At 37.1% G+C, this 22785-nt stretch overlaps 1 protein-coding gene across 5 annotated transcripts in view; it reads left to right on the top strand.

Moving 5' to 3' along the window:
• The window catches only part of AJAP1 (adherens junctions associated protein 1), a 146415-nt gene that overhangs the window by 121923 nt on the left and 1707 nt on the right, over nucleotides 1–22785 (top strand). For 3 of the 5 annotated variants that reach the window (XM_072426198.1, XM_072426199.1, XM_072426195.1), the window contains one exon: nucleotides 5026–5157. The exons of 1 other annotated variant lie outside the window; for it this stretch is intronic. In XM_072426198.1, coding sequence (XP_072282299.1) covers nucleotides 5026–5098 — 73 coding nt within the window. In that variant the 3' untranslated portion in view covers nucleotides 5099–5157. Of the gene's footprint in view, nucleotides 1–4993; nucleotides 5158–22785 lie in introns of all 5 variants that reach the window. One more of the 5 variants, XM_072426196.1, reaches the window with a different exon arrangement.

The raw sequence follows: 22785 nt of genomic DNA on the forward strand, positions 1-22785 counted from the left end.
GTTCATTAACATTTTCCAAGTGTCTTTTTTGGTAAATCAGACCTTTGTAAGGCCATACAGAACATCTGTAATTTCTGACTATTAAAACACATTCAGTTTTACAAACATTTAAACACAATGTGCAATCAAGGGTCTTAACTGCATTTAAACAAGTAATTTACATTATTGTGATTCAGAAATTTGCTTTCCATCTACCTGACCCTGGGTCCATTTTTCAGGGTCTTTGCTTTGCTCATATTATACAGGCTATATATAAGAAACGTGGTTTAAGGATTACTAGAACAGAATAAAATGTTTTCTATCTGTTGTTGTGCAAGAAAGAAATGGGAAGAACAAAAAATAAAAATAAGTATTTTAAAAAGACATATTATTATTTTTATATACCTATATTCAAACACAAAATACATATATTTGCATGCAACAGGTATAAATTGCTGATTGTAACTTGTTTAGGGTACATTTAACTGCAATACTCTAATGGGCAGGGAAACAGTAAGAGCCAAACAGGTGAGCTAAATGCAAGCATTTGGGCAAGGAATATTCAAAAAGGAGAAACCGAGAAATGACAAGTGACCTCATTGATCTGTTGCTCCTCCTTTACTGTCTCCATTACAGACTGGGGGCAGGGAGGTGACTGTCCATTGTCACCTGGGATGACTTTGCTGTTGGCCAGGTGGGTTAATAAAAATCAGAGCAGAGAGGGTGACATTAGATACCAACAATGGACGGTCAGGTTTTAAAGACTGACTAAAGACTCGCCAAATATTAGCTAAAGAGACTATAAGATATCACATCAACGAGGCATTATTGGACCTACACGTAGTTTTAGTTAAATCACAAACTTTATTGAACACCAAAAATAGTTATAAAGATTGCTTACAAGCAGACATGTAATTTAATGATATTTTAAATATTATAGATTAAATCCACCAATTTATGCATTAATAGCAAGATGAGAGCATTACAAGCGTTAAGTTAGTATTTGATATTGGGCCTGCAGTAGCCTAAATATTTACCTTTAGTTATTTAACTTAAGTTAAATTTTTTTAAATAAATTTGACCTCTATACCATTAATCAATCACAGGCTTGATCCCTGAAAGCTTCTCCAATCTTGTATGTTCTTTTGACAATGTATTGGCAAAAACAATTAATATATTTAAGTGGAACAATCACAAATGACTGAGAAACTGATCAAATAATCTGATTTTGCCATTAATATTGACAGACAGTCAATAAAGAGAGTTGCCATCAATGTAAATGTTGGTGAGTGGTTAGCAGAAGAGCTACTTTAACATCTGCACAACTCCTGCTAAACCCAAACCTATAAGATATTGAATTTCTGGAAAATTTATCTTTGAATAGATTTTGACTGAACTCTTGTGCTTTGTTACAAATATTATATTTATATGAATCTTATTAGTTTAATCAACTTTACTTTGGACTGCATGAAAAATTGTCCCCTCTGAGGCTTTCCATCCATGTGGCTATTTTCTAGCTTTGCCAGCCGTTATTAACCAAATTACAATCTAATAAATCTGCCAAAAAGACAATTATTAATTAACTTTATTTGTAAACCACGAAAAGATAATCTTTGCATTTGATCTGGTAAAATAACAAGTAACAACTGAAATCAATGCATCTGTGTTGTTATGAAAACAGGTCAGGTTTGAAAGTCTGTATACAAACGTATAGCAAAGCCTTTGATCCATAATTTTTCCCATTTTGTCAGAGTTTGCTAACTTTGCTCACCAACAAAATGTAAAAGAAAGAAACATGTTCTATTCTATCAAAGCATAAAAAGCCTTCATGTGTGCATTGTGAATTTTTAAATAATATTACCCGTTCTATTATATAAGTCGTCGTGTATTTTAAGTTTAGTGGACCTTCAGTAATGTTCTTGATTGCATTTTATATGCCTTTTTACCTATAAATACATTCCAAATGCACTTGAGTGACTTGACATATGCTTCCAACTTTCTCTCGTGTTCATTTTAGCATAAAGTGACAGCAGATAATTCTTCGAACAGATTGGGAGAAAAAACAATCTTTCGGTTTGAGCAAGTCCTTTTAAAAGTCCAAGGCTGTGAAAGAACAGACATTCAACATACAATAACATTTAATTTACTCAGTCATTTGTGGTTGAAGACATTGACATTTACATTTGATCATAGGTTTTTAACATGAAAATAATTATGAGTTCCAAATTAGTACATGACTATATTAAAGGTCTAGGCTGTCAAAAACAAAAGTCGTTATTGAGACTTCTGTAGGGAAGCTGAAGCCAAAAGTTTTACAGTTTTGTTATAGGGCTCTCCAAGGTTGGAGAAAACCCAGGTTCTTCTATGATGGTTCCATGATGGTCTTCTCCAGTCTTGGAGAGCTTTAATACACCAGGCCCAAAGTCCACTATATAGCCAAAGCAAGCAGACATTCTTTCAAAATATTGAGTTTTAGTTGTTTCCAGTGAAGGTTTACAGCCTTTACAGCCTTTGATATTTTGAAAGCATTGGTCTACTGGGATAAAAATTAAGACTAGGGTTACGAGCACACATGCAATTTTGGCGCTGGAAATAATCTTTCTTGATCATTTCCATGGACAAAATAACAAATGACGAATATGCACTGTACACACAGCACCATTCTGTTGAAGAGGGGAGCGGGAAAAAGGAGCAAGCGGCACCCTGCTGTTTCCTTTTTTCACTGACTTGTACAGCAGTCATTCTGCGTGGGACTTCCATGGATCCGTCAGGACAGATCTGTGTTTTCTCACCCATGGTTTTTTCAGAAGTTGCTAGGGGTTCCTTCAGCAGTTTTTGATTCTGGGGTCAATTTAACAGATACCAATGATCTTTTTGGCTGTAAATAAAGATGACAGCCTTCCCAATGGCCAGCAATGTAAGAGGCATTCTTCCTCCTGACCACCATGGTAGGAGTTCCCTGAGGACCTGAGAGTTATTTCATAGGGTTCCCCCATGTTAAAAGGTCATGAAACACCAGGACAAATCCATGAACAATGTCCGGCGATAGCCATATGCATGTTAGATTCTCGCCTGAGATGTTCATAGCGGGCAAGTTTTATATCATGTGTGCACTAATCCACAAAGTCTTAACTAGGGCTGGGACTAGAAATAAAGGATACTGTAGAGAAAGCATCGAGGGATGCCAATGCTGACCACCTTCTGAAAAAGCCAGCCTATAGTTATTAGGAATATAAGAATCTTTGAGGGTTCTACTCAGTTTTCCACTCTCAGGAGCTGGAAGAGTTGAAAGATGCAACTGTAAGGCTTCAGATAACATACAACACCTAACACCCAACTTGAAGTATCAGACTAAGTAAAAAAAAAACAATTAATAAAAAAAAAAATACTGTAGAAAAAATGCAGCCAAAAAGGCTGTTCAGTCAGTGCTGTAAAATCAGAAAACACAGCTTTGGGACTGGACCCTGCTCCCGGATCAGTAGAACACAGGACATAGTTCTGCCCATACTGAAGTGAGAGATGTTTAAAATTCTAAAACTGATTCACAAAACTCAATATATAAAATGTTACACTTAACTGAAAATGTATTTATCATCAAGCTTAGACATTTAAGTGTTTAGAAATATTTGAATTATTAGTAATTGAATTAATTAGTATTGATTTTGCAAAGGTTAGACAATATTATTTTAACCGGTTTAATTTTTTTATATTATTTATTTGTTATTGCAGGTAACTGTTTTGTGAACTAAACCATGCGAGCTTGTGAGTCTTATACTTAAGGAGTCAGTGGACTTAGCGAAGTGAATTATCACTTTGAAAGGGTGTATTCCTTAGGCTTGGAAAATGAAGTGAAAGTTCACTTTGCAAAGAATGCAATAACAGGAAATGTAAAAATCAAGCTAAAGTCAGAAGAGCTTTTACATATGTCACCCAGGAGTCTGCAGACTGCTCCTGCGCATAACCAATCTCGGACATGCAGAGAACGGTCTTTCCTCTAATGTAAAAACAAAACATGCTCATTTTACTGTGCATGTGTAAAGGTAAATGTTTTTTTCACTGATAATTCCACTTTATATTTAAATCTTATCTGTGAAAAATAATTTCAAAATTTGGACTGCTCAAATGATAGGTCAGTTAGCAAATAATCTATGGTGAATAAACAGGTTTTGGGGATTTCACATGCCCCTTTTTTTAGGGCTCAAAAAAGTTTGAAAACTGTTGTATTTGTGATAGTGGGCGTAATAGGTGGTACAAATATATGATAGCCTATCTTCCCCAGTCTTGGAGAGCTTTAATAAAACAGGCCGCCAATGTCCATTTTTCCTTTATCGGGACAGAAGTCTTTCAGTTGTCAACCTTACTGTTAATAGTGTATGTATAGTGCAACTGGTCCAGTGCCAGTGCGCACCAGATGCCAGTCCTCCAATCTAAGCCTGCACTCTTTACTTAAGCCCCCACTCAGCTAGTTGCATCATCCTAGCACACAGTTGCCCCAGTTCTCATGTACAAAGTCCTGCATCACCCTGACAATCCTTTGAGCTCTGGAGAATGGGGAAATGTTAAATCCAAAAAAATCCATTGGCATTTCAATAAAAATACTTTACTTTCTCACTGAGCTACCATTTGGGTAAACTTGACTCAACTTTGTTGAGTTGATGTCTATATCCTAGGTTCCCAAGTGTGTCCTGGGCCCCATGCTTATTTGAGAGCAGTCTACTTACCTTGATAACCCCCTGGTCCTAAAAATGGCTAACAACAAAAGCAACAGAATCACATTATAATAAAACAAAAAAGTTTCTGTATGTGCCTTTAGAAAGTAAAGACTGTAGTACCAAAATACAAACATTTTATTAAAATGCAATAATATAATCATTCACTTTAATCCTTTCCTATGATATTTGCATACAAAGAGGCCAGCATATCAATAAAGCATTGGTTTAGAGCATGTTTCTTTTAATTAGCTATTTTTTGCAGCAGGCCTGACTAGGCTTGCTTGTTTTGTGTTACGTACCAGCACGCGCAAGCCCTCTTTTCTGCTCGCTGCAGACCTACTTCCTCTGATCGGCACCTAATTCCTGTGGCCTTTGTGTCTGAGAAATGGTTTGAAATCTCCTGCTGACTGGCTGAAGTCTGTTTTTCTTCCTGAGGGCAGGGCAGACGCCATGTTTCAGTTTACTGGTACGTACTTTTTTTTTCTTTTTAGTTTTTTTTCCAGAACGTTTTTATTTTTACATACAAATTGCACCACACAGATGTTGACTGTTTTGTAAAAGAATATTTGCCTTTGAAGTAAGTCTATTATGGGAAGTGGCCATTTGTGAACTGGACCAATGATTACCTCAGCTTGTTTTCTGTTTATTAATGTTGCTCATTCTTTTTGAAAAAGTGTGATAACTGGTAGTTCCAAAGACACTCCATTATACCTAAATTAAAGGGACATCCACCTTTGAAAATTATCTTAAGAGGGCCACGTCCCTTTTGGAACACAGAACTAAAATCTACAGTGAAGAACACCAATTTTTTACAATGGGACTTTTTAGGCCAACGCCAAACGCATATATTTAGAAAAAACAAAATTTTTTTTTTATAATAACAATAAAAGCAGGAGTTAATCCATTTACATAAAACACAAAATCATAAGTACAGACATTAATCTCTCCTTACAAAGTATCCCTTTGAGTGGGGTGCCCTCTGAGGTAATTCTCTACGCGTTTCGTGAAAATATCCGCTTCTTCAGGAGAGAGGAGAGAAAATCTAGAAATAGAAAAATCTAGAGTAATCATAGAATTATTCATAGTTTCATTAATCATGATTCATGATTCATTAATCATAGAATATATGTAGAAACAATTCACATGTATGACACAGAGAAATACATAGTTTTAACAGTCATATATAGCAATGTACCTGATGTTAGTATTTGAGGCAACTCTCTCATTTATTGTTGTTGTCCTCCAGGTACAGGGTGTGGCAATGGGACATGCTGTGCCCCAACATATGCCAACCTGTACCTGGGGGTATTGGAAAGAGAATTATTGTCAGATGAGACCCTCTCTATGTACCGCCACCACATTTTATTGTGGCGGAAGTACATAGATGACGTGCTTATCATCTGGCATGGATCTGAAAAATTTTTAGTTTTTTGAAAGAATTCAGAAAAATACCTACGTTTCTGAAAAATAATCTAAGTTTCACTTTACAGTACAGTAGAACATCAATATCGTTCCTTGAAATTTTGATTAATCTTTATTTATCCTTAGCAACTAAGCTCTACCGCAAACCCACTATGGGAAACACATTACTATCCGCCAAAAGTGCTCATCCTGAATTGCTTAAGAAAAGTATACCATTTTCTCAATATCTTACAATAAGAAGAATTTGTTCAGAGGAGGAAGATTTTAAGATAGTGGCTAGAGATTTGAAAAAGAGGATATTTGAAAGATGATATAAGAAAACCATTCTGAAAAAGGCATATAATAGGGTTAAACAAAAAGGTTGATTGCGGATTCTATTTTGTAAGAAATAGGGATACCCTGTAAGGAGAGATTAATGTCTGTAATTATGATTTTATTGTGTTTTATGTATATGGATTAACGCCTGCTTTTAATGTTAATAATAATAAAATTGTGTTTTTCTTTTCTAAAGATATGGGTTTGGTATTGGCCTAAAAAGTCAGATTGTAGATTTTTACTCCATTATATCTGCTCTAACTTGGCCCTCTAACTTTCCTGGCATCTTGATTTGCAAGCTGTTCTATAGATGGAAGCCACCAGGTGCCAGGTGTTAAAATACCTAAAAATAGCCCACCAATTACATATTATGGCATGGGAATAAACCCATGCAGAATATCAGGTTCCATCTACTTATCCTTTCTTTTATTTAAATTTTACATCACACTTTACACCTAAAATTTAGAATAAAAATGCTTCCAGTGAGTAGACAAGATGCCTGTTGTTTCATCAACTACTCAGAAATATTTTATTTCTGTGCTTCTTCAACATTTGGTTCCAGTCTAATACCAAGACTTTAATTTCTTTGACTCTATGGCTAGTTCTGACAATGGCCATTCGTCCAGACAGGAGGATGGAAATTGGTGGAACTGAGCCATCAAACCAGGGAATTCAAGTCCTGGTGCCAAAAATAATCTGGATCAAAAAGAGTCACAAACAGACTTTCTGGATACTAAAGTCATTTGAAGGCATATTGTGGTATCTACTGTTAAAAGGGCTTTTACTTCTAAAATCAAAAATTTAGGTTCAATTTAAGGTGGCCATCTCTTGGTGTGTTGGTAACATTAATCCTGTAGTTGCTTCATATACTTGTCATGTGCCTTGACATCAAAATTGAGTTATGAATCTGAGTTTTGGCTTAAATGAGTAAAGTCTACTTTCTCTTCCTAGATATAGCTCTGTTTTACTAAAGCTCTTCAAGACTGGAGAAGATAGACTATCGTGTAAGAATCTGAGTTATCCAGCAAATCTGGAATGGTTTTCTTAAAAATCATTTGCTTTTATTTGACAAATCTCTTCAATCTTTTCCAGAGCTTAAAAAAACAGGTCCCATTGTCCTTTATCCATATAAAAAAACCTTATGCCCCTGTGTTGTTAACCTCTATCAAATGAACAGGCTGCAGATTGGTCTAGATCACATAATGGCTACCTTATTAGTGTATAAGTGAGGAGTAAATGTGTATTTTATGATATAGAGAAATTTTTAACCGGATAACACATTTGTTTTCTTTAGGTGTTCTTAGCTATATTGATTTTCATGTTTGTGTATTATGTAATATTGATATATTTAATTATACTTGTTATTTCGTATGTACAGCTTTTTATATTATACTGTGTTGAAAAGCAAATATTGATTTTGAAAATGTTACAAAGTTTTAAAAGAAGTTAATTCCATCCCACCCCCTTCTACTTTTTGTAGAGAAGCTGATCTTAAATTTAAGGAAGATTTTTATTTGAGTGTTGGTTTGGTGGATTTTATTTTGAAGTAAACCCATCAAAGAGGTTGGAAAATTTAACTGGGGCAAATCTGGAAGCAGAGTTTTTTTTAGTGAAACTGGCATATCAAAAAATCAGTACATCCAGAGATATAGACAGCCTAACTTATTTACAAATATTGACTTTTTCTTTGAAGCAAAATCTTGCCTTGCCTCCTCCCAGCTTCCTATTGGTTTTTGAATGTGATTAGTGGCCTCATTAACCAACAGGGAATCTCAGTATATGGAAGGAGGCAGGACCAGATTCCTAATAAGAAAAGTTAAAAAGTTGCCTGTTGTCTTGAAATTTGGTGAGGTGATTTTCTGGATTTATTGCCAAGGACAACCAAAAATAAAGATTAAAGCATGGGTACTCCTCAGTGTGCCTGCTAATTCACCAGCTTTTGCAAATTCTGTTTGATGGACTATACCACTGCTTGGTCAATGTGAGCTCTGGTAGTCATCTGTTCTTTCTTTTTGTTTGTGTGCCACCTGCCTTGGCCTTCATCCTCACTATCCTCTGGTCTTACCAATTTACAATTTACCTGATATCTGGTCTTTGTGAGGCTTGGTATGCATTTGGTGTTTGCTGTATATTTGTCTGCCTTCTGCCTTGGTCATCAGCCTAACCACAATCTATTCTTACTATTTCCACATTAAAAGTCTTAAAAGGGGGGAACCAATAGAGCAATCAAACATGAGAGCCATGATCTATGAATGTCATGCAGCGAAGTCCTCTGCTTTGGGAGCACTAATGTAGATAAGTCATACAAAATTGTATGCATCTTCAGCCAAAGCCTATCACTGGTTACACACAAGGTCCACTATTACATGTATCAGTTTAAAGAAGACCAGTCAGGGTAATACTGTCTTGTAGAGTCTTCATTCTGTCTAGTGAGCTGCTTATACAAGTGAAGCCTGATCTATCTATGAACTCATTGTCAGGGGGTCTTGGTATATTAATGAATTGTTTATTTTCATGCATTAGATCCGCCCTAAAGGGGAAACTATACAAACCAGAACATATATAGGTAAATGATATTCATTTCTGGAGAGCAGTGTGTAGAATGTGCTCTGTGTCTTAGTTTCAATGAATGACCACTGGATCTTACAAAAAGGGAATGGCTTATTCACAGATTAGGATATATATATTTATTATCTACAGGAAAGGGAGAAAAGGTAAAGTGTACATGGCAAAAGGGATGGGAGAAGGAAATGGTCTAGCTCTATACCTTACTCTATACCTAACACGTGACACATTTTCAAAGCCAGGGTTATCTCTCCTTGAACCTTACCCCTTTGCAAGTCCAGAGCAATTCAAATTGTTGATCGATCATTGATAAAGTCTTGATCAAGAAGTCACAAAGTTTATCATTGTCCCAAGCTTGAGATTGTTATCTCAGATCCCTGCCCCCTCCCGAAGCAATATTAAATCGGTTTGGGATACTACCATGTGGTCAAACTGGCCAATGTGTTAATAATCCTCAGGCATCAAGTCATGAAAGATTAATCATTGTCTCTGTTCAGTAATCAATTGATGGTTGTTTTAAGGTCTTTATCTGTGTTAACATTGATGTTTGTAATCTACTTTCCGGGAGGCAGAGTTGTCCTTATAGACAAGTCATATTGATATAAATTTTTGTCTCTTCCAACATTTTGTATACCTGGAAAGCCCTTCTTTATGTTATCTTCATGCCCCACCTCTGATCAATAAGAACATCTAATTCATATATAAGTAAATTAAGTACATTTCAGGGCAGCTAGGAAAGGCTAACCTATTTTCATGCCCCATCTCAGTCCAAGAGAGAAACCACTCCATATAGGAACTAATGCGCCAACAGACCAAGCCATATATACAGTAAATTAGGTAAACTTGATGAGAGCTGTCAGCTGATCTATTATTATCCCCACGTCTTCCCAACAAGAAACAAAAAAAAATACATAAATGAGGTCATATTCAGGGGAGTCAGACTCCTACTGCTTTGAAGGCTTCTGAGTTACCTACATTTAGCTTTGTCCACCATTCCTATTTTTGTTTTCCAAATTCATATTGAATGAATATCTAAAAATCTGAAAGCATAAGCAATAGGATCTTTTCACTAAAGAAATCTTTTTTCTTTTTAGTTTTGATGTTACCTTAATGCTGTTTAAAATATGATACTTATATATTGTAGCTCAGGGTGAGGTGTTACCATTTTTTGTGTTCAACCTTGTTTTTGTGAAGGAAAATCCATTGTGTGGACCAAGGATAGCTTGTTTATATAATTCGTTGTGTTTTTTACTGTGTCAGAGAAGAGTTTATACTTGATTATGATTGTATGTAGAATATAATTGGTTGAACAGGAAGATTGGTGGCATGCCTATTTTGTTTATTTTTCTCTTTCCATTGTAGCCTTTTTCTTGTACTTTAAGGCTGCAAGCAAAAATTGAGTTTGGGAAATAATAACACTAACACTAAAACTAACACTGGGCTCACAGCAGCAGTCACTTTGACTAAGGAGGAGTTCACCTCATTTCCTGTCCTAGTAACATTATTAGTGATTATTAGTGACATGTGAATAAGGAGATTACATTGTGTGTTGTTTGGCAAAACTCCAACCAGATATAAAAGACAAAACAAATGCATCTCTGTATTCATAAATACATTATTATTAAGCATTTCTTTAAACGTAAGCAGTGTAAAACCTTATGTTTGACTTTGTATCAGCCTTTTGCAATGAACTTTACTTTAGCAAAAGCTCTGGTTGTAGAAGGGAGAAACAGCAAAATAACATGTGGTTGAGTTGGAGATGTGCTAACAAGAAACTTTCTAGTAGAGGGAGAACAAAGTAACAGAAAGACAACCTCATCAGTCTTCTGCTTCTCCTTTGCTTGTCTAATAACAAAGCAGAAGGAAGTGGGTTGGCAGTGGTTGGACATAGGGGGAGTGAGATGAAGTGACCTGTTAAATTCCCTAAGTAGCCTAGCAGTAAAGTTAACTTGGGTGAAAATACAGTGCAGTGACTATGACCTGCTTGCTATAGTTAGGGTTTAAGAAATAGAAATGTGAAATATCATTAATTTACCCAATTCATCAATAAAATGTTATGAATAATAATAAAGAATAAATATAAAACACCATCAATCTAAAGCCAATTTAGAAAACATGAAAATATATTATTTCCTATAGGCTATAAAAATGACAGTCACAAAATATGTTATCTGATAATGATTGCTGCATTTAAGTTTATCCCTCAAGTAATGCAACTCTGTCCTTATCTCTACCATGCATAGACTAATTTTCAAGTAATATAACTTATGTGTATACTAACCACTAGCAAAAATAGGCTGCAGACATAATCTACAGAGCAAGTTGCAATAACTTGTTTAAAAATAAAGAATATATATATATATATATATATATATATATATATATATATATATATATATGTAGTATTTTGTATTTTTATATACTTTTTGTTTTTTTATAATATACTATAGTCATTTAAAGATTTTCTTTGTTTTACTTTTTTGTCTATCTACTTTTTAATTAGGGGTTTAGGTCTTTTTTTTGTTTTAAACTTGTCAGTCAGTGGCTATTTCAACAATCAAAGTCAATCAGTGGCTATTTTCAGCCATAGTCCTTTTGATTAACAGAACACTCAAGCTGGCAGGTCAAGCAGCTGCATTTTCTTTTGAAATAGAATTTTCACCAGTGATTCGCTTATTCAGAGTCAAGTAGGACAATACATTTTTAGCACTAGTCATGGTTGATTTATACCTTAGCTGGCTGAATGCAAAGTGATCAGAAGAAAATGACCTTTGAAGTGTCTTACTGCAGTCTTCCTAGGACTCGAGCAGTGCATTTTTTGGGGCTGTGGGAGTACAAGTGTGTCTCTTGAAAGGAAGCCTAAATTTAGCTTCAATCTAATATATTGCAGTGCTCAGTGCAGTCTTCAAGAAAACAATATGAAAATATAACCTACATTTTTAAGGCTAATATATATTTAATATTACTGTGTATTTATATTGTGCTGATATACTACACAAGGCTTGTGTCTCCTTACTGTAAAGTGAGTATCACAGCAAAAAAAACTAAAAATAAAATAAAAGCAAAAAACAAGATTTTATATACAAGTGTTTAGGGTTTTTTGTTTAGGATTTAAAAATGTATAAAGTAGTAATGTCATATAATGGACTTGACCAAGGTAGCGCAGACCTTTAGCCCCCTCAGGTACCACCTCCCACCTACCAACGATCCCTCTTCCCCCCAAAACACTCGGAAATGTAACTGGACTTTAAAATGGCCGACAAACAGCCATTTATTATCAAATAAATAAATAACAGATAAGTAAAAACAGTTCAAACATAAATTACATACTTAACATAACATAAAATAAGCATTTAAAAACCAAATTAACATATCCATTAACATAACATACAACATTAATATACCAATACAATTCCCCATTAAACCTGTCAATCAACCTGCACTAAATTTACCCAACCAGGCTGCAGGCCTAGGAAAGTTCCGCATCAACCACATATACTTCCAATATATCACACTGGCCCCTAACCACCCAGCACCGCCTCAGGGGCCCTACACTGTAACAATCATAAAGGGGGCACCCTACTGCTGGGTTGCCCCTTCCAAAATTACCACGAGGACTCTTACCTTCCTAAACCCCAACCGCCACTACCTAACCACAGGGAGGGAGGGTGGAAATTTTTTCTTCTGCAAAACTGTCCTATTTAATCCTTCTATTCCCCTCTGCTTTTACTTCTGACCCGACCCTTAGCTAACCCCACCCCAAGCTCTCCTTACCACTAGTTAACCCTTTAACCACCTATTGGGGCTGCCCTCGCACCCTATCATGCAGGCCCTATGCCTATTTGCCTTGCTGCCAGCCTCACTTAGTTGTAAAATCAGTACAAAAGTCAGTGTGGTCCTGGTTTTAGCCCTTTGAATGTTTATAGTGCATTTCAGATATGTTTTATATGTTTACAAATTCAGGGTTCTGATTCTGAAAAGTTTTTTTTCAGGATCTAAAATAATAATTTCAAATATTAAGGTTGCTTTAACATTTTCTTCTGTGACTGGCTGATGAAAAGTGTAGTTCTGCAGTCACGCAGTGTTTTTGTCATCTTACCGGAGCAATGCCAGATTTTTTATAGGAATTGAAAGGACCAAAAGACTATTCACTTGGCAAAATGAATTTTCTTCTTTCAAGTGAAATTTCCCTTAGCTTAGTGACTCAGGGTAAGCTTTGCTGACTCCTTCATGTATTTGTCATCACATTTCTTGCACAAAAAGGTCAGCAAAGTTTGCCTCAATCACTGAGCAAAGTATGTATTTTTTGCAAGGGAATAATTCACTTAGCTAGTTGAACAGCCTAAGAATGACTTCTTCAAGCTTTTTAAAACGAGGAAACACTTCAAATATTTTTTAGGTCTTAGGGAACCCCTGACAATAATACCAATATCCACAGCTCACAATACATTGGCTTAGTGGTCGTTGAGAGAAATGCCTGTTACAATGCTAGCTAGTGGGAAGAATGTCATCCTTACTGAAATGCCATACTTACAAAATGATCTTTGGTGTCAGTGGTAAATGATCCAAGAAGCACTAATTGCTCAAGGACCCCCTAGCAACCTCTTGAGGTACCCTGATTAGGAAATACTGGCCAAAATTATTGTAGTAAATTAACCCTATTACTCCTTTCTGAGTTCTACCAGTGTATATGTGTTTTATCTCATAGTAGGGAACAGACAGATGTGATTATCTGAGGAACAGAACCCTAAAAATGGAAGCTCCCATTCCAAAGCAATGTTGCATGATATTGCCAGGCAGTGTGCCACCCCATTTGGAGCAATTTTAAAGAGACCCTTCCACAACATCTTGCTCTAAAATTAGTGCCACTTTTCTGCTGGAAAATTGTCCCTATGGGCTCTCTTTATAAAATAGGCAATCTGACATTATCTCAAATAATCTCTGGTGGAGAGTCAATTCCTGTCATGAAAACACATGGACCTGGACGATTAACTACCAGGGAATGCATGAGGGAATGTTTGATTCTCTGCTTTATCAGAGGTTGGACTAAGTCATCACCCTTCAAGTCCAAGTCGAGTCCCAAGTCATTGACACCAAATCCCAAGTCAAGTCTCAAGTCACCAATAATTTTTCCAAGTAGAGTCCCAATTCAAGTCAGTTAATTTATGCCCATTTTCCCTATAAAGAAACAGAGCCCAAGGATTTGTCCTCTGACAGCTGAAGAATGAAGGTAGTAAGGCTTCTGTTACACAGCCTTCTCCCCCCCCCCCCCTTCAGCTGTCAGAGGAGAAAACTTGGAATGCAAGAAAAGCAGGGAGGAAGGCAGTTCTATAGGGAGGAAGGCCTTCTATACCATAACAACGCCTTTCTCCCCGTCTTTCTTGCATTCTAAGTTTTCTCCTCTGTGCTGTGTAAGAGAAGCATCACTGCCTTCCTCCCTGCCCCCTTCAGCTGTCAGCAAAGAAAGCAAGTCATGCGTCAAGTTGCAAGTCGTTTATTAGGCAACTTTAGTCAGTCTCGAGTCCAAGTCACGTGACTCGTGTTCCAATCCCTGTGCTTTATACATAAAGCCCTAAGTGTGTATTATTGTAAAACCTCGAGTCCACCCACTGCTCCTCCACTGAAAGGTGCTACCTAGTAGGCCCACAGTTATTATTTAGTCATATATATTATTATATGTTAGTATATGTTCACAAAGCAAGTCCACCCTAATAATCCAAAGCCAGAGGAATGTTGCAGGCAGTCCAAAACATTGACAACCCAAAAGTATCAAACTTGTAGCAGATAATAGACTCCAGTATCTTTGCATTTTAGAATAACAATCTTGCCCTCTTCATTAATTCCATCCATAGCAATCATCTACCAATAAAAAGATTGCATTACATAGAGGTTATTAGGTGGATTAATTTTTAGGTGTCTTCATTATATTTTCCTTCATGGTGGACATTTCTGATAGAGCAAACATCTGAAGATCAACCAGTCAACCACAACCTGTTGACCATTACTTTCTGCCTTTCCTTGAGTTTCCAATTTATCATCTAAGACCACATTCAACAAATTCTTTATTTAGGAACATTTTTTTCACCAAGGAGTCAATGTTTTGTTTGTTTTGAGCAAAACCTGTCATAGGTCAAGAGGCAGTGTGCCATTGCAGACCTTCTACTAATAATCTCACTCCTTTAGTTCTTGTTGGCTTCAGGAAAGAAGTAGTGATTAAGTGCTTCAGAAGATAAATAACTCAGAGTGTCAGAATATAGCTAGATGATACCAAGCTCAGAAGTAGATTAGCAATGGCAGCCATCATATTATAACAGGTTGCCTACACTAAGTCCTTCCCATCATGACATTAAGCCCCAATTGTTAAGTGGCACTCTGTCCAGATAGAGAACCCTTGCTCTCCACTAAGGTACTCTCATTGCCTTATATATCTATTGTTACCCTTGAGGACAGTTATGTGGATCCCTAAAACAAGTCGGGTGCCAAATCTTCAACAAAGTAATGAAAACAATAGGAGATACCAATACCTCTATTCACATTGGCTATGGACTTTCTCTTAATACTCAAGGTAGAACATCATGATTCCACATCTCTTATAAGAGGTTGCTAGACCTTGACATGGGCTGCTCAGCAGCTCACCACCTGCACCATAGCCTTAATGTCTAATGATCTATAATTAAACAAGGACTCTGAACAATTAGAACATGCTAATACCTTTGTAACATCAAGCCCTAATTAAACCATTAATTCCAATGGGTTAGGCTTACGCACTAGACAGTTATTGCTAAATGTAAATGAGATTATACAATCAGGTTGTTACACATGTGCCTAGCTTTAGAGATGAATCACATTACTAAACACAAATGGGAAACAATTGATCACTAGCTCATTGCTTATTCAAGTAATTGTCGGGGAAATAATTGAAACCACTTTTCAAAACTAGGACTGCTGCAGATGAAAAGTGGTCACATACAGCCCCTAATATTTAATGGTTACCCATGAGAATTTTTTTTCAACGTCATGAAAGACCACATACATGGTGCTACTTTTTCACGGAAAGGGTTCCTCTGAGAATACATGTGCATTGTGCAATCCATTTAGTGCCTATAGGGGTTCTTCAACTTTCGATTTTAGAGTTTTGTTTTCTCGTTTGATTGTCTTTCTGTTGAAATAAAAGTGACAACCATCAATATTAAATGAATGGTAGGGAATTGTGCTGTCAGTATTTGTAATAGGAAGATGTTGACACTCTGCAAGAATGGCCAGTTCCTTTAGCATCCCCTGACACTTCAGGAGCTTTCTTACATGCTTTAATAAATCTTGTATAGAACTCAGGATCTTCTTTGTCCTAAAATACAAACATCTATTCCCTGTTTATTTGATTATAGCCAATCATTTTTTTAACAAAACTGACAAAATTGTATATTTTTAGCGACCTATCCATATTGGCATTAAGTCTGAGCTGTCAACACACATGTTGTGTATAGCTAAATTCTACATATGATGTCCAGGATAGTGACATTCTACATACTGATGCCCTGATTTAATAAAGGTCTCCAAAACTGTAGAGGACAGACTGTTATGGGAGAACCTGGATGATCCAGCAAACCTAGAATGGATTTCTTATCTCTACATTCCATATAGGTTATAAGGGCTTTAAGACACAGCTAAATACTATATACTGTGTTTAGGTTAAAACACAGCTACATGTATGGCACCCAATATAGGCTACATTTACATTCTTCATATAGTGTCTATGTTAAGACATATACATAATGTCCAGGTTAGGACACAAATATGTACAGTGTCCAGGATAAAATTAGGCTGCTGTCACAGATCAACATCAAAGCTGATCTGAGATTTGTACCTGACCCCAGCCTGCTGTATTCTGAATTGTGAGCCATAGGCATCACAGGTAGATCTCATCTGCTGCCTAATATACTTAGGATTAAGCCAGTCTCTGCCCAGCCTGTTAATCAGTCCTCCTATTTAGAGGCCACCAACAGTGGCCCTTTGTGCAGAAATGACATGGGACCCTCTGATGATGAGATGAGAATCATGTAGGATGTGTTAGGGTAAAAAAGGTAGATTCAGGCAGGTGAAGGAAGGGAAGAAAAGATTTCTCAGATAATGGCATCGAATTCTAATTTTTCGGGACCTGCAAGAGCAATCAGGGGAGCAGAGCTGACAGCTCCACTCCCCTGATTGCTCTTGCAGCCCTACCAGAACTGTAATATGTGTTCTTGGATAGAGATTCTCTATCAAAGAACTCAGGAGTCCCGTGGCTGTGCTCAAGAGCGAATGCAGCCGTGATTGGCTGAGGAAAGCTAAACCCTCAGGATTTTCCTTTCCTCAGCCAATCACAGAGCACTAGAGGTGATGAATGGGGAGACTTGTCCTCATTTAACCTCTAGTGCTCGGGGATCCCACACTGACAGGAGGATTTCCGCGGCTGTGCTCATGAATGAATGCAGCAGTGGGAATCATCACAGGATGATTCCAGTGGCTGCAATAATTGATGAACACAGTCGTGGTACTCCTCCTGTCAGTGTCAGTCCCACAGCTGTGCTCATGAACAAATGCAGCCGTGGGAATCATCCTGTAACTTCCTTGAACTTTCCATGGTTCTGCGAAATCGGGTCGCCAAAATTTTGCTGACCCATTGGAAGTTCAAGGTAATTTTTGTAGGACTGGCAGAGGCCTTCTCGCTCATCCCTAATGGTGGTAGTAGTACCAGGTGGTAGCTGTAACAGGGATCCTCACAGGAGGACAGAAGTTAGGTCCTTGGAGGACTATAGTATGTTACTGTTAGGATATATTGTGGAAACATACTACATATGACACATTAGAACATTATATTCTATAAACAAAGTATGTATGTTAAAGCCAAGCAGTGAATTCCCTTCCTTGATCTGCATTCTCCATCAATTGAAGAAAATCAGCACTGATAATACATATTAAGGTTACATTGGGGAAAGATCCTATGCTTAAATGCTCTCCCAGCCTAATCATGGGTAAAGCTGAATGTCTGACCTGGATTAACAACTAACTAGCTGTTTTCCCCCACAGGGATTTGGTACCAACGATGTTTGCTAAATTCTTTCCCCTCTTTATTAATTGGTAAAGGTGTTCAGGACTTCAAATGTACATTCAAGGGTGGCATCAATAAAATTAAGCTTTATTGATTTTGAATAACGTATTAGGGAGATATACAACAAGAAAAGAGGACAGAAATTCAGTTTTAAGTGAGCATTAATCTTAAGAAAATCATTGTGTGTTGGGTCATTTTTGTGTACCAAAACAAAAGTACAATTAGGAAGTATCAGACTTCAAAGTGACCACTGGTTTCCCATAGAGAGCAAGATCGCCACTCAACTCAAGAAACTGTAAGACTTAACACACATTTTATTTTGTTGCATATGGACTGTCTTGGGCTCCATGTTTTTTTAGCAGATGAGTGGAGCACCAAGAAAAAAATTGCCTTTGTTATCCCTATAAAAAAATAAACTAAAATATCACTTAAACGAGTGCCCGTTATTTCTACAAAAACCACCCTCTTTAAGCACCTGTAACTTCTGCTAAATGCAGGTTACCTTTCCACTCCTGCTCTGAAGAGCAGACCTAGAGAAACGACCTGCTTTGACACCTTTAACACCTTACTGCCGATGCCAAAATATCCAGGACACATTGATGTGATCCGAAGAAAGCTGTTGGGGGAATCAGAGGAGAATAACGTTGCCACCAATCTTCAAATAAACTGTCGCCACATCACCTCAAATGCACCGACTGTGATTTCGGTAATTCAGTCTGTGTTGTTCCCATTAGCAGTCAAAGTTTTTCATTTACTTTCATTAGAAAGGATACAACTTTGCCAAACACTATTTGCATATAACTGAATTTGATTTTCAGTTACAGGATAAGATAAATATCCTGTAAAGTTCCATAGAGGCATCATATTTTTGTCCCTGGAAATGGTCATTCACATGCTCATTGCTAGGTCTTCTCAGAAAGTTAGCATGGGATCACCTTGCCCATGGAGTCTAAGTGATATCTTAGGGGTGATGGATCTGTAACCTTAAAGGTCGCTGGGCTCCTTGCTGCAATGTGCCACCAAGTTGCAACTTTTAGGGTGTTCCTCCCCAAGGAGGAGGGAGGCTTCATTGGGGAGACAGCAGGTGAGAGAGGGAAACCACAGTAATAGGGGTCAGAGATGGAAATAAGTAATCCCAGGTCTAGGTAATAAGCAGGTGGTAGGCTGGAGTAGGCCAAGGTCCAGGCAAGTGGCAAGTGTAGTCCAAGGTCCAGGCAAGGGGTCAAGGCAGTTGGCAGACAGGGTAATCGAAGGTTCAAGTGAATGATTAGGGTAGATGGCAGGCAGGTGAAATCAAAGGTCCAGGCAATAGTCAAGGTGAGTAGCAATTACAGTGCAGAATAGCAAGGTAGCTGGTAAAAAGTCACAGCACAAGTTACCAACACTGTTGAGGCCTAAACAGCCTCTGACCTTTTAAGGAGCCTCTCCTCCCTAGGCCCCAGGCAGTGACAGAGGGCCAGGAGAATCCTGTGCAGGTTCCTTTGGGGTGGTTCGTATAATGGCTGAGTGGGAACCTACTGGTAATATGACACTTCTCCTTTTGTCTATAGTTTCCCCTAACAGCAGGACATTCTATGGTTGAGGGGTTGAGGGAAAGGGCCTTATTCCAACAACCTGTCTCCCAAATATTTGGGAAGGTTTGTTGGGGGAGATCTCCACCAGATATCCACCATATAAATATACATGCCCATAATTATTTTAAGAAACAGTTACCAAAATGTAAAAAAACACATATGTACCTAGAACATTACAGGTGTGAACACCTAATAGGCGCTAGTTTTTTACCGGCTAGGTTGCAGACAGTGTGGCACTCCATAGATGTCAAAGGAGTACTGGTCTGCAGGGAGGATGAGGGAGTCAATGGTACAGCTAAAAAATGTTGATGAGGGGTCCACAGGAAAGGGACCTGGGAGGATTCTTGACAACAGGTGAACTTTTAATTTAAATATCTGCCTAGAGTTAAGCTTAAATGATTACCAGTTCTTCCTCCCTACGAATACAACAACACTCTAACTCTTCACTATTGTCAAATTCTCCCTTCAGCTTTCGGCTGGGAAAAAAAATCTTCAATATTTTCTGAACCGCCTCAGTGTTATCCTCTCCTGTCATGTCGGCAGGCTTGTGGGGTATAAATCATTTTGCGCATATTTACTTTCACTGTAAAACCTTAGTTGATTTGTACAGTGTTCTAGTGAGGTTTTAGAGTTTATTAAGTCTGCTATACACATGTCTGGATTATTTTTTTTTTTGTACTTTTGTACTTTTCAGTTTATGTACTTGTTTAACTAGTGTTGACACTTTCAGCTGAAACAAAATGTGGTACATGCACATTTCTCCATGTATTATCCCTTCAAAGATCCTGCAGGATCTACAGAAAACTAACTGATAGTCTCCCAGAAATGTGCTCGTTCTTCTGACAGCACCAGATATTTATTTGTGAACCTAAGTGGTTTCTGCCCCATTCTGTTGTCTATGCTAAACTATAGACTCTCTTTCCTATTTCTCATATGTAAAACATAAATTAATCTGTAGTTGAACGATAGGTACTGGAATAGCTAATTAGGTTTCTTGATATATGAAAGGAAGTATGGACAGGACACAGGTCAGGTCTGAAAAATCAATAAATTCTTTTTTTTTAATTTATGATGATAAAACACATTCAACATTGTAATCATCAGTCCAAAATGGAACAAATAAGAAAAATTGATTGTTGTGGTGTACGGTATAAGTTTCTGCCCTGAGGGGGCTTACATCCTGTCCTGAACCTAATAAATATTGTAGAGGGTGGATGTTCTGAATGTGTTTTAAATATTTAGATAAAGAGAAGAAATGAGAAACGTGAGTAGTTTATTTTTAAGGCAAATAAAGGATTAACATTTATTGATCAAAAAATTATTGTAATATCTGTTATAGACATAGAACTTCCGATCTAATCATTAATCAATCCTTAAACATAAATGTAGCATTATGTAGTGTTTACACCTATGAAGAGTGGTAATAGATTTTTTAGGGCTTATCTCAAATTCCTGACGCGTTTCGTCTATTAAGGCTTCCTCAGGGGATTGCAGAGACCATAATGATGAAAAGCGCTAACAATAGATAGTGTGATTACTGCGCTTTAAAAATAAAATGGAGGTACTAAGGAAATATCCATGCCAAAGTACTCCCTGGGAACCTTTTAAAGACTGTGGGTAAATGACAATATTCAGCGATATTCATTGATAAGACAAAGCACAATATTGTATGATGTTGTAGTTGGGATTTTGGATGTTGTTAAATGAGTTAGAAGAGAGTACTTTTACACCTACATAAATGTCCAATCTTAATGAAGTATAGTGAAGATTGATGGGATAATTCTTAATTACTTCTTGATGGTATTCGTAGACATAAATTAGTTAGGCTATGATAACTGGAATATAGGTACAAAAATTCTGGCCCTCACATATTTAACGTCGGCTCTGCATACAGTTCCTTACTGTCCTCTATTTCCTATTAATATGTCCCAGATAGGTAGAAAAAAATATTTGTTGGTGTGAATAGTGGATGTGAGTAGCTGTTCCTTCTTAGGATTGTTTGGGGTTTAGGGTGAGTTAAGAAATGACATGCCGGCAGCCAGTCTTAAAGAGGACCTTTTTGAGACTGGCTGCCGGCATCTCGTGAATATAATATGAGCTCTTACTTGGTCACAAGGAAAATAAATGATCTGTATGGTATAGCGGTATGTATTCACACTTTTGGTTGTTTTATTGGTTCTTTGAGCTAATTATGGAATTGTCAATGTCAGTAGAAACCTATATTTTTCTGGGATGATGCTAATGATGATATCAAATTTACTTTTAGCCAAAAAATAGAAAAACTGTAGACTAATATGTTCCTTCCAACGCCTGTGGTTTTGGGGCCTGAGCAAAGCAAAACTAACCCCTTCTCCTCACTCCTCCTAGACTCAAAGTTAGTGTTCAAAATGTTTAAAGTTTTGCAACACAAGTGGGAAAAAATCCCGACCCTCAATGGTATTCGAATTATTCATTTCATATTGCTATATAGGCAACATTTTAAATAAAATTAAAGATAAAAAAGCTTAAGCAATTTTAGAGCTGAGCCCCCCACCCTTGATAGCCTTCTATCCAATCTAAGTACCCTAATGGCCACTAGGGGTGCTGGTTTTGGATAGGGGCTAGCTAATAGGCTAGTTCTAAAATCCAAGCACCAACATCACCTAGGATGATGTCTGCCAAGGTAATGATTAATTCATTCATTCATTTAATAACATTTTATAAATCTTGCTACAGGTTGACTCATGAGACAAGTCTCAAATGCATAGACATATCATGCGTGTCAGTTCCTGCACTTATATACATTTCACTTTTTCTATAATAATGTACCTTCTCATCTATTTCATTGTAATTACTTCTATCTGAGTGTTTCATTTAGCAGTACATGAAATTGCAACAGTGCATGTTAACTCAACACATGAACATTCTATTGTGCAGCAATCTTCTTCCATCAACTTTCTTGTTCTGTAAGGCCTGCATGAGCTGTACAATGTTTCAATTAGGGAATGTTAACGATTTTTTGAAGTTTGCCTGTAGTGGTGTAAAGGCTTATACAGATATTAAATATTTTATAAAGATATTTTAGCAGAGAGATTGGCAATCAAAGACAAAAAAAAGAACATGCCTGATTCACCAATTTTTCAGACTGTTG

This window comes from Pyxicephalus adspersus, chromosome 11 (assembly GCF_032062135.1).
Source record: "Pyxicephalus adspersus chromosome 11, UCB_Pads_2.0, whole genome shotgun sequence".
Classification (NCBI taxonomy): Eukaryota; Metazoa; Chordata; class Amphibia; order Anura; family Pyxicephalidae; genus Pyxicephalus; species Pyxicephalus adspersus.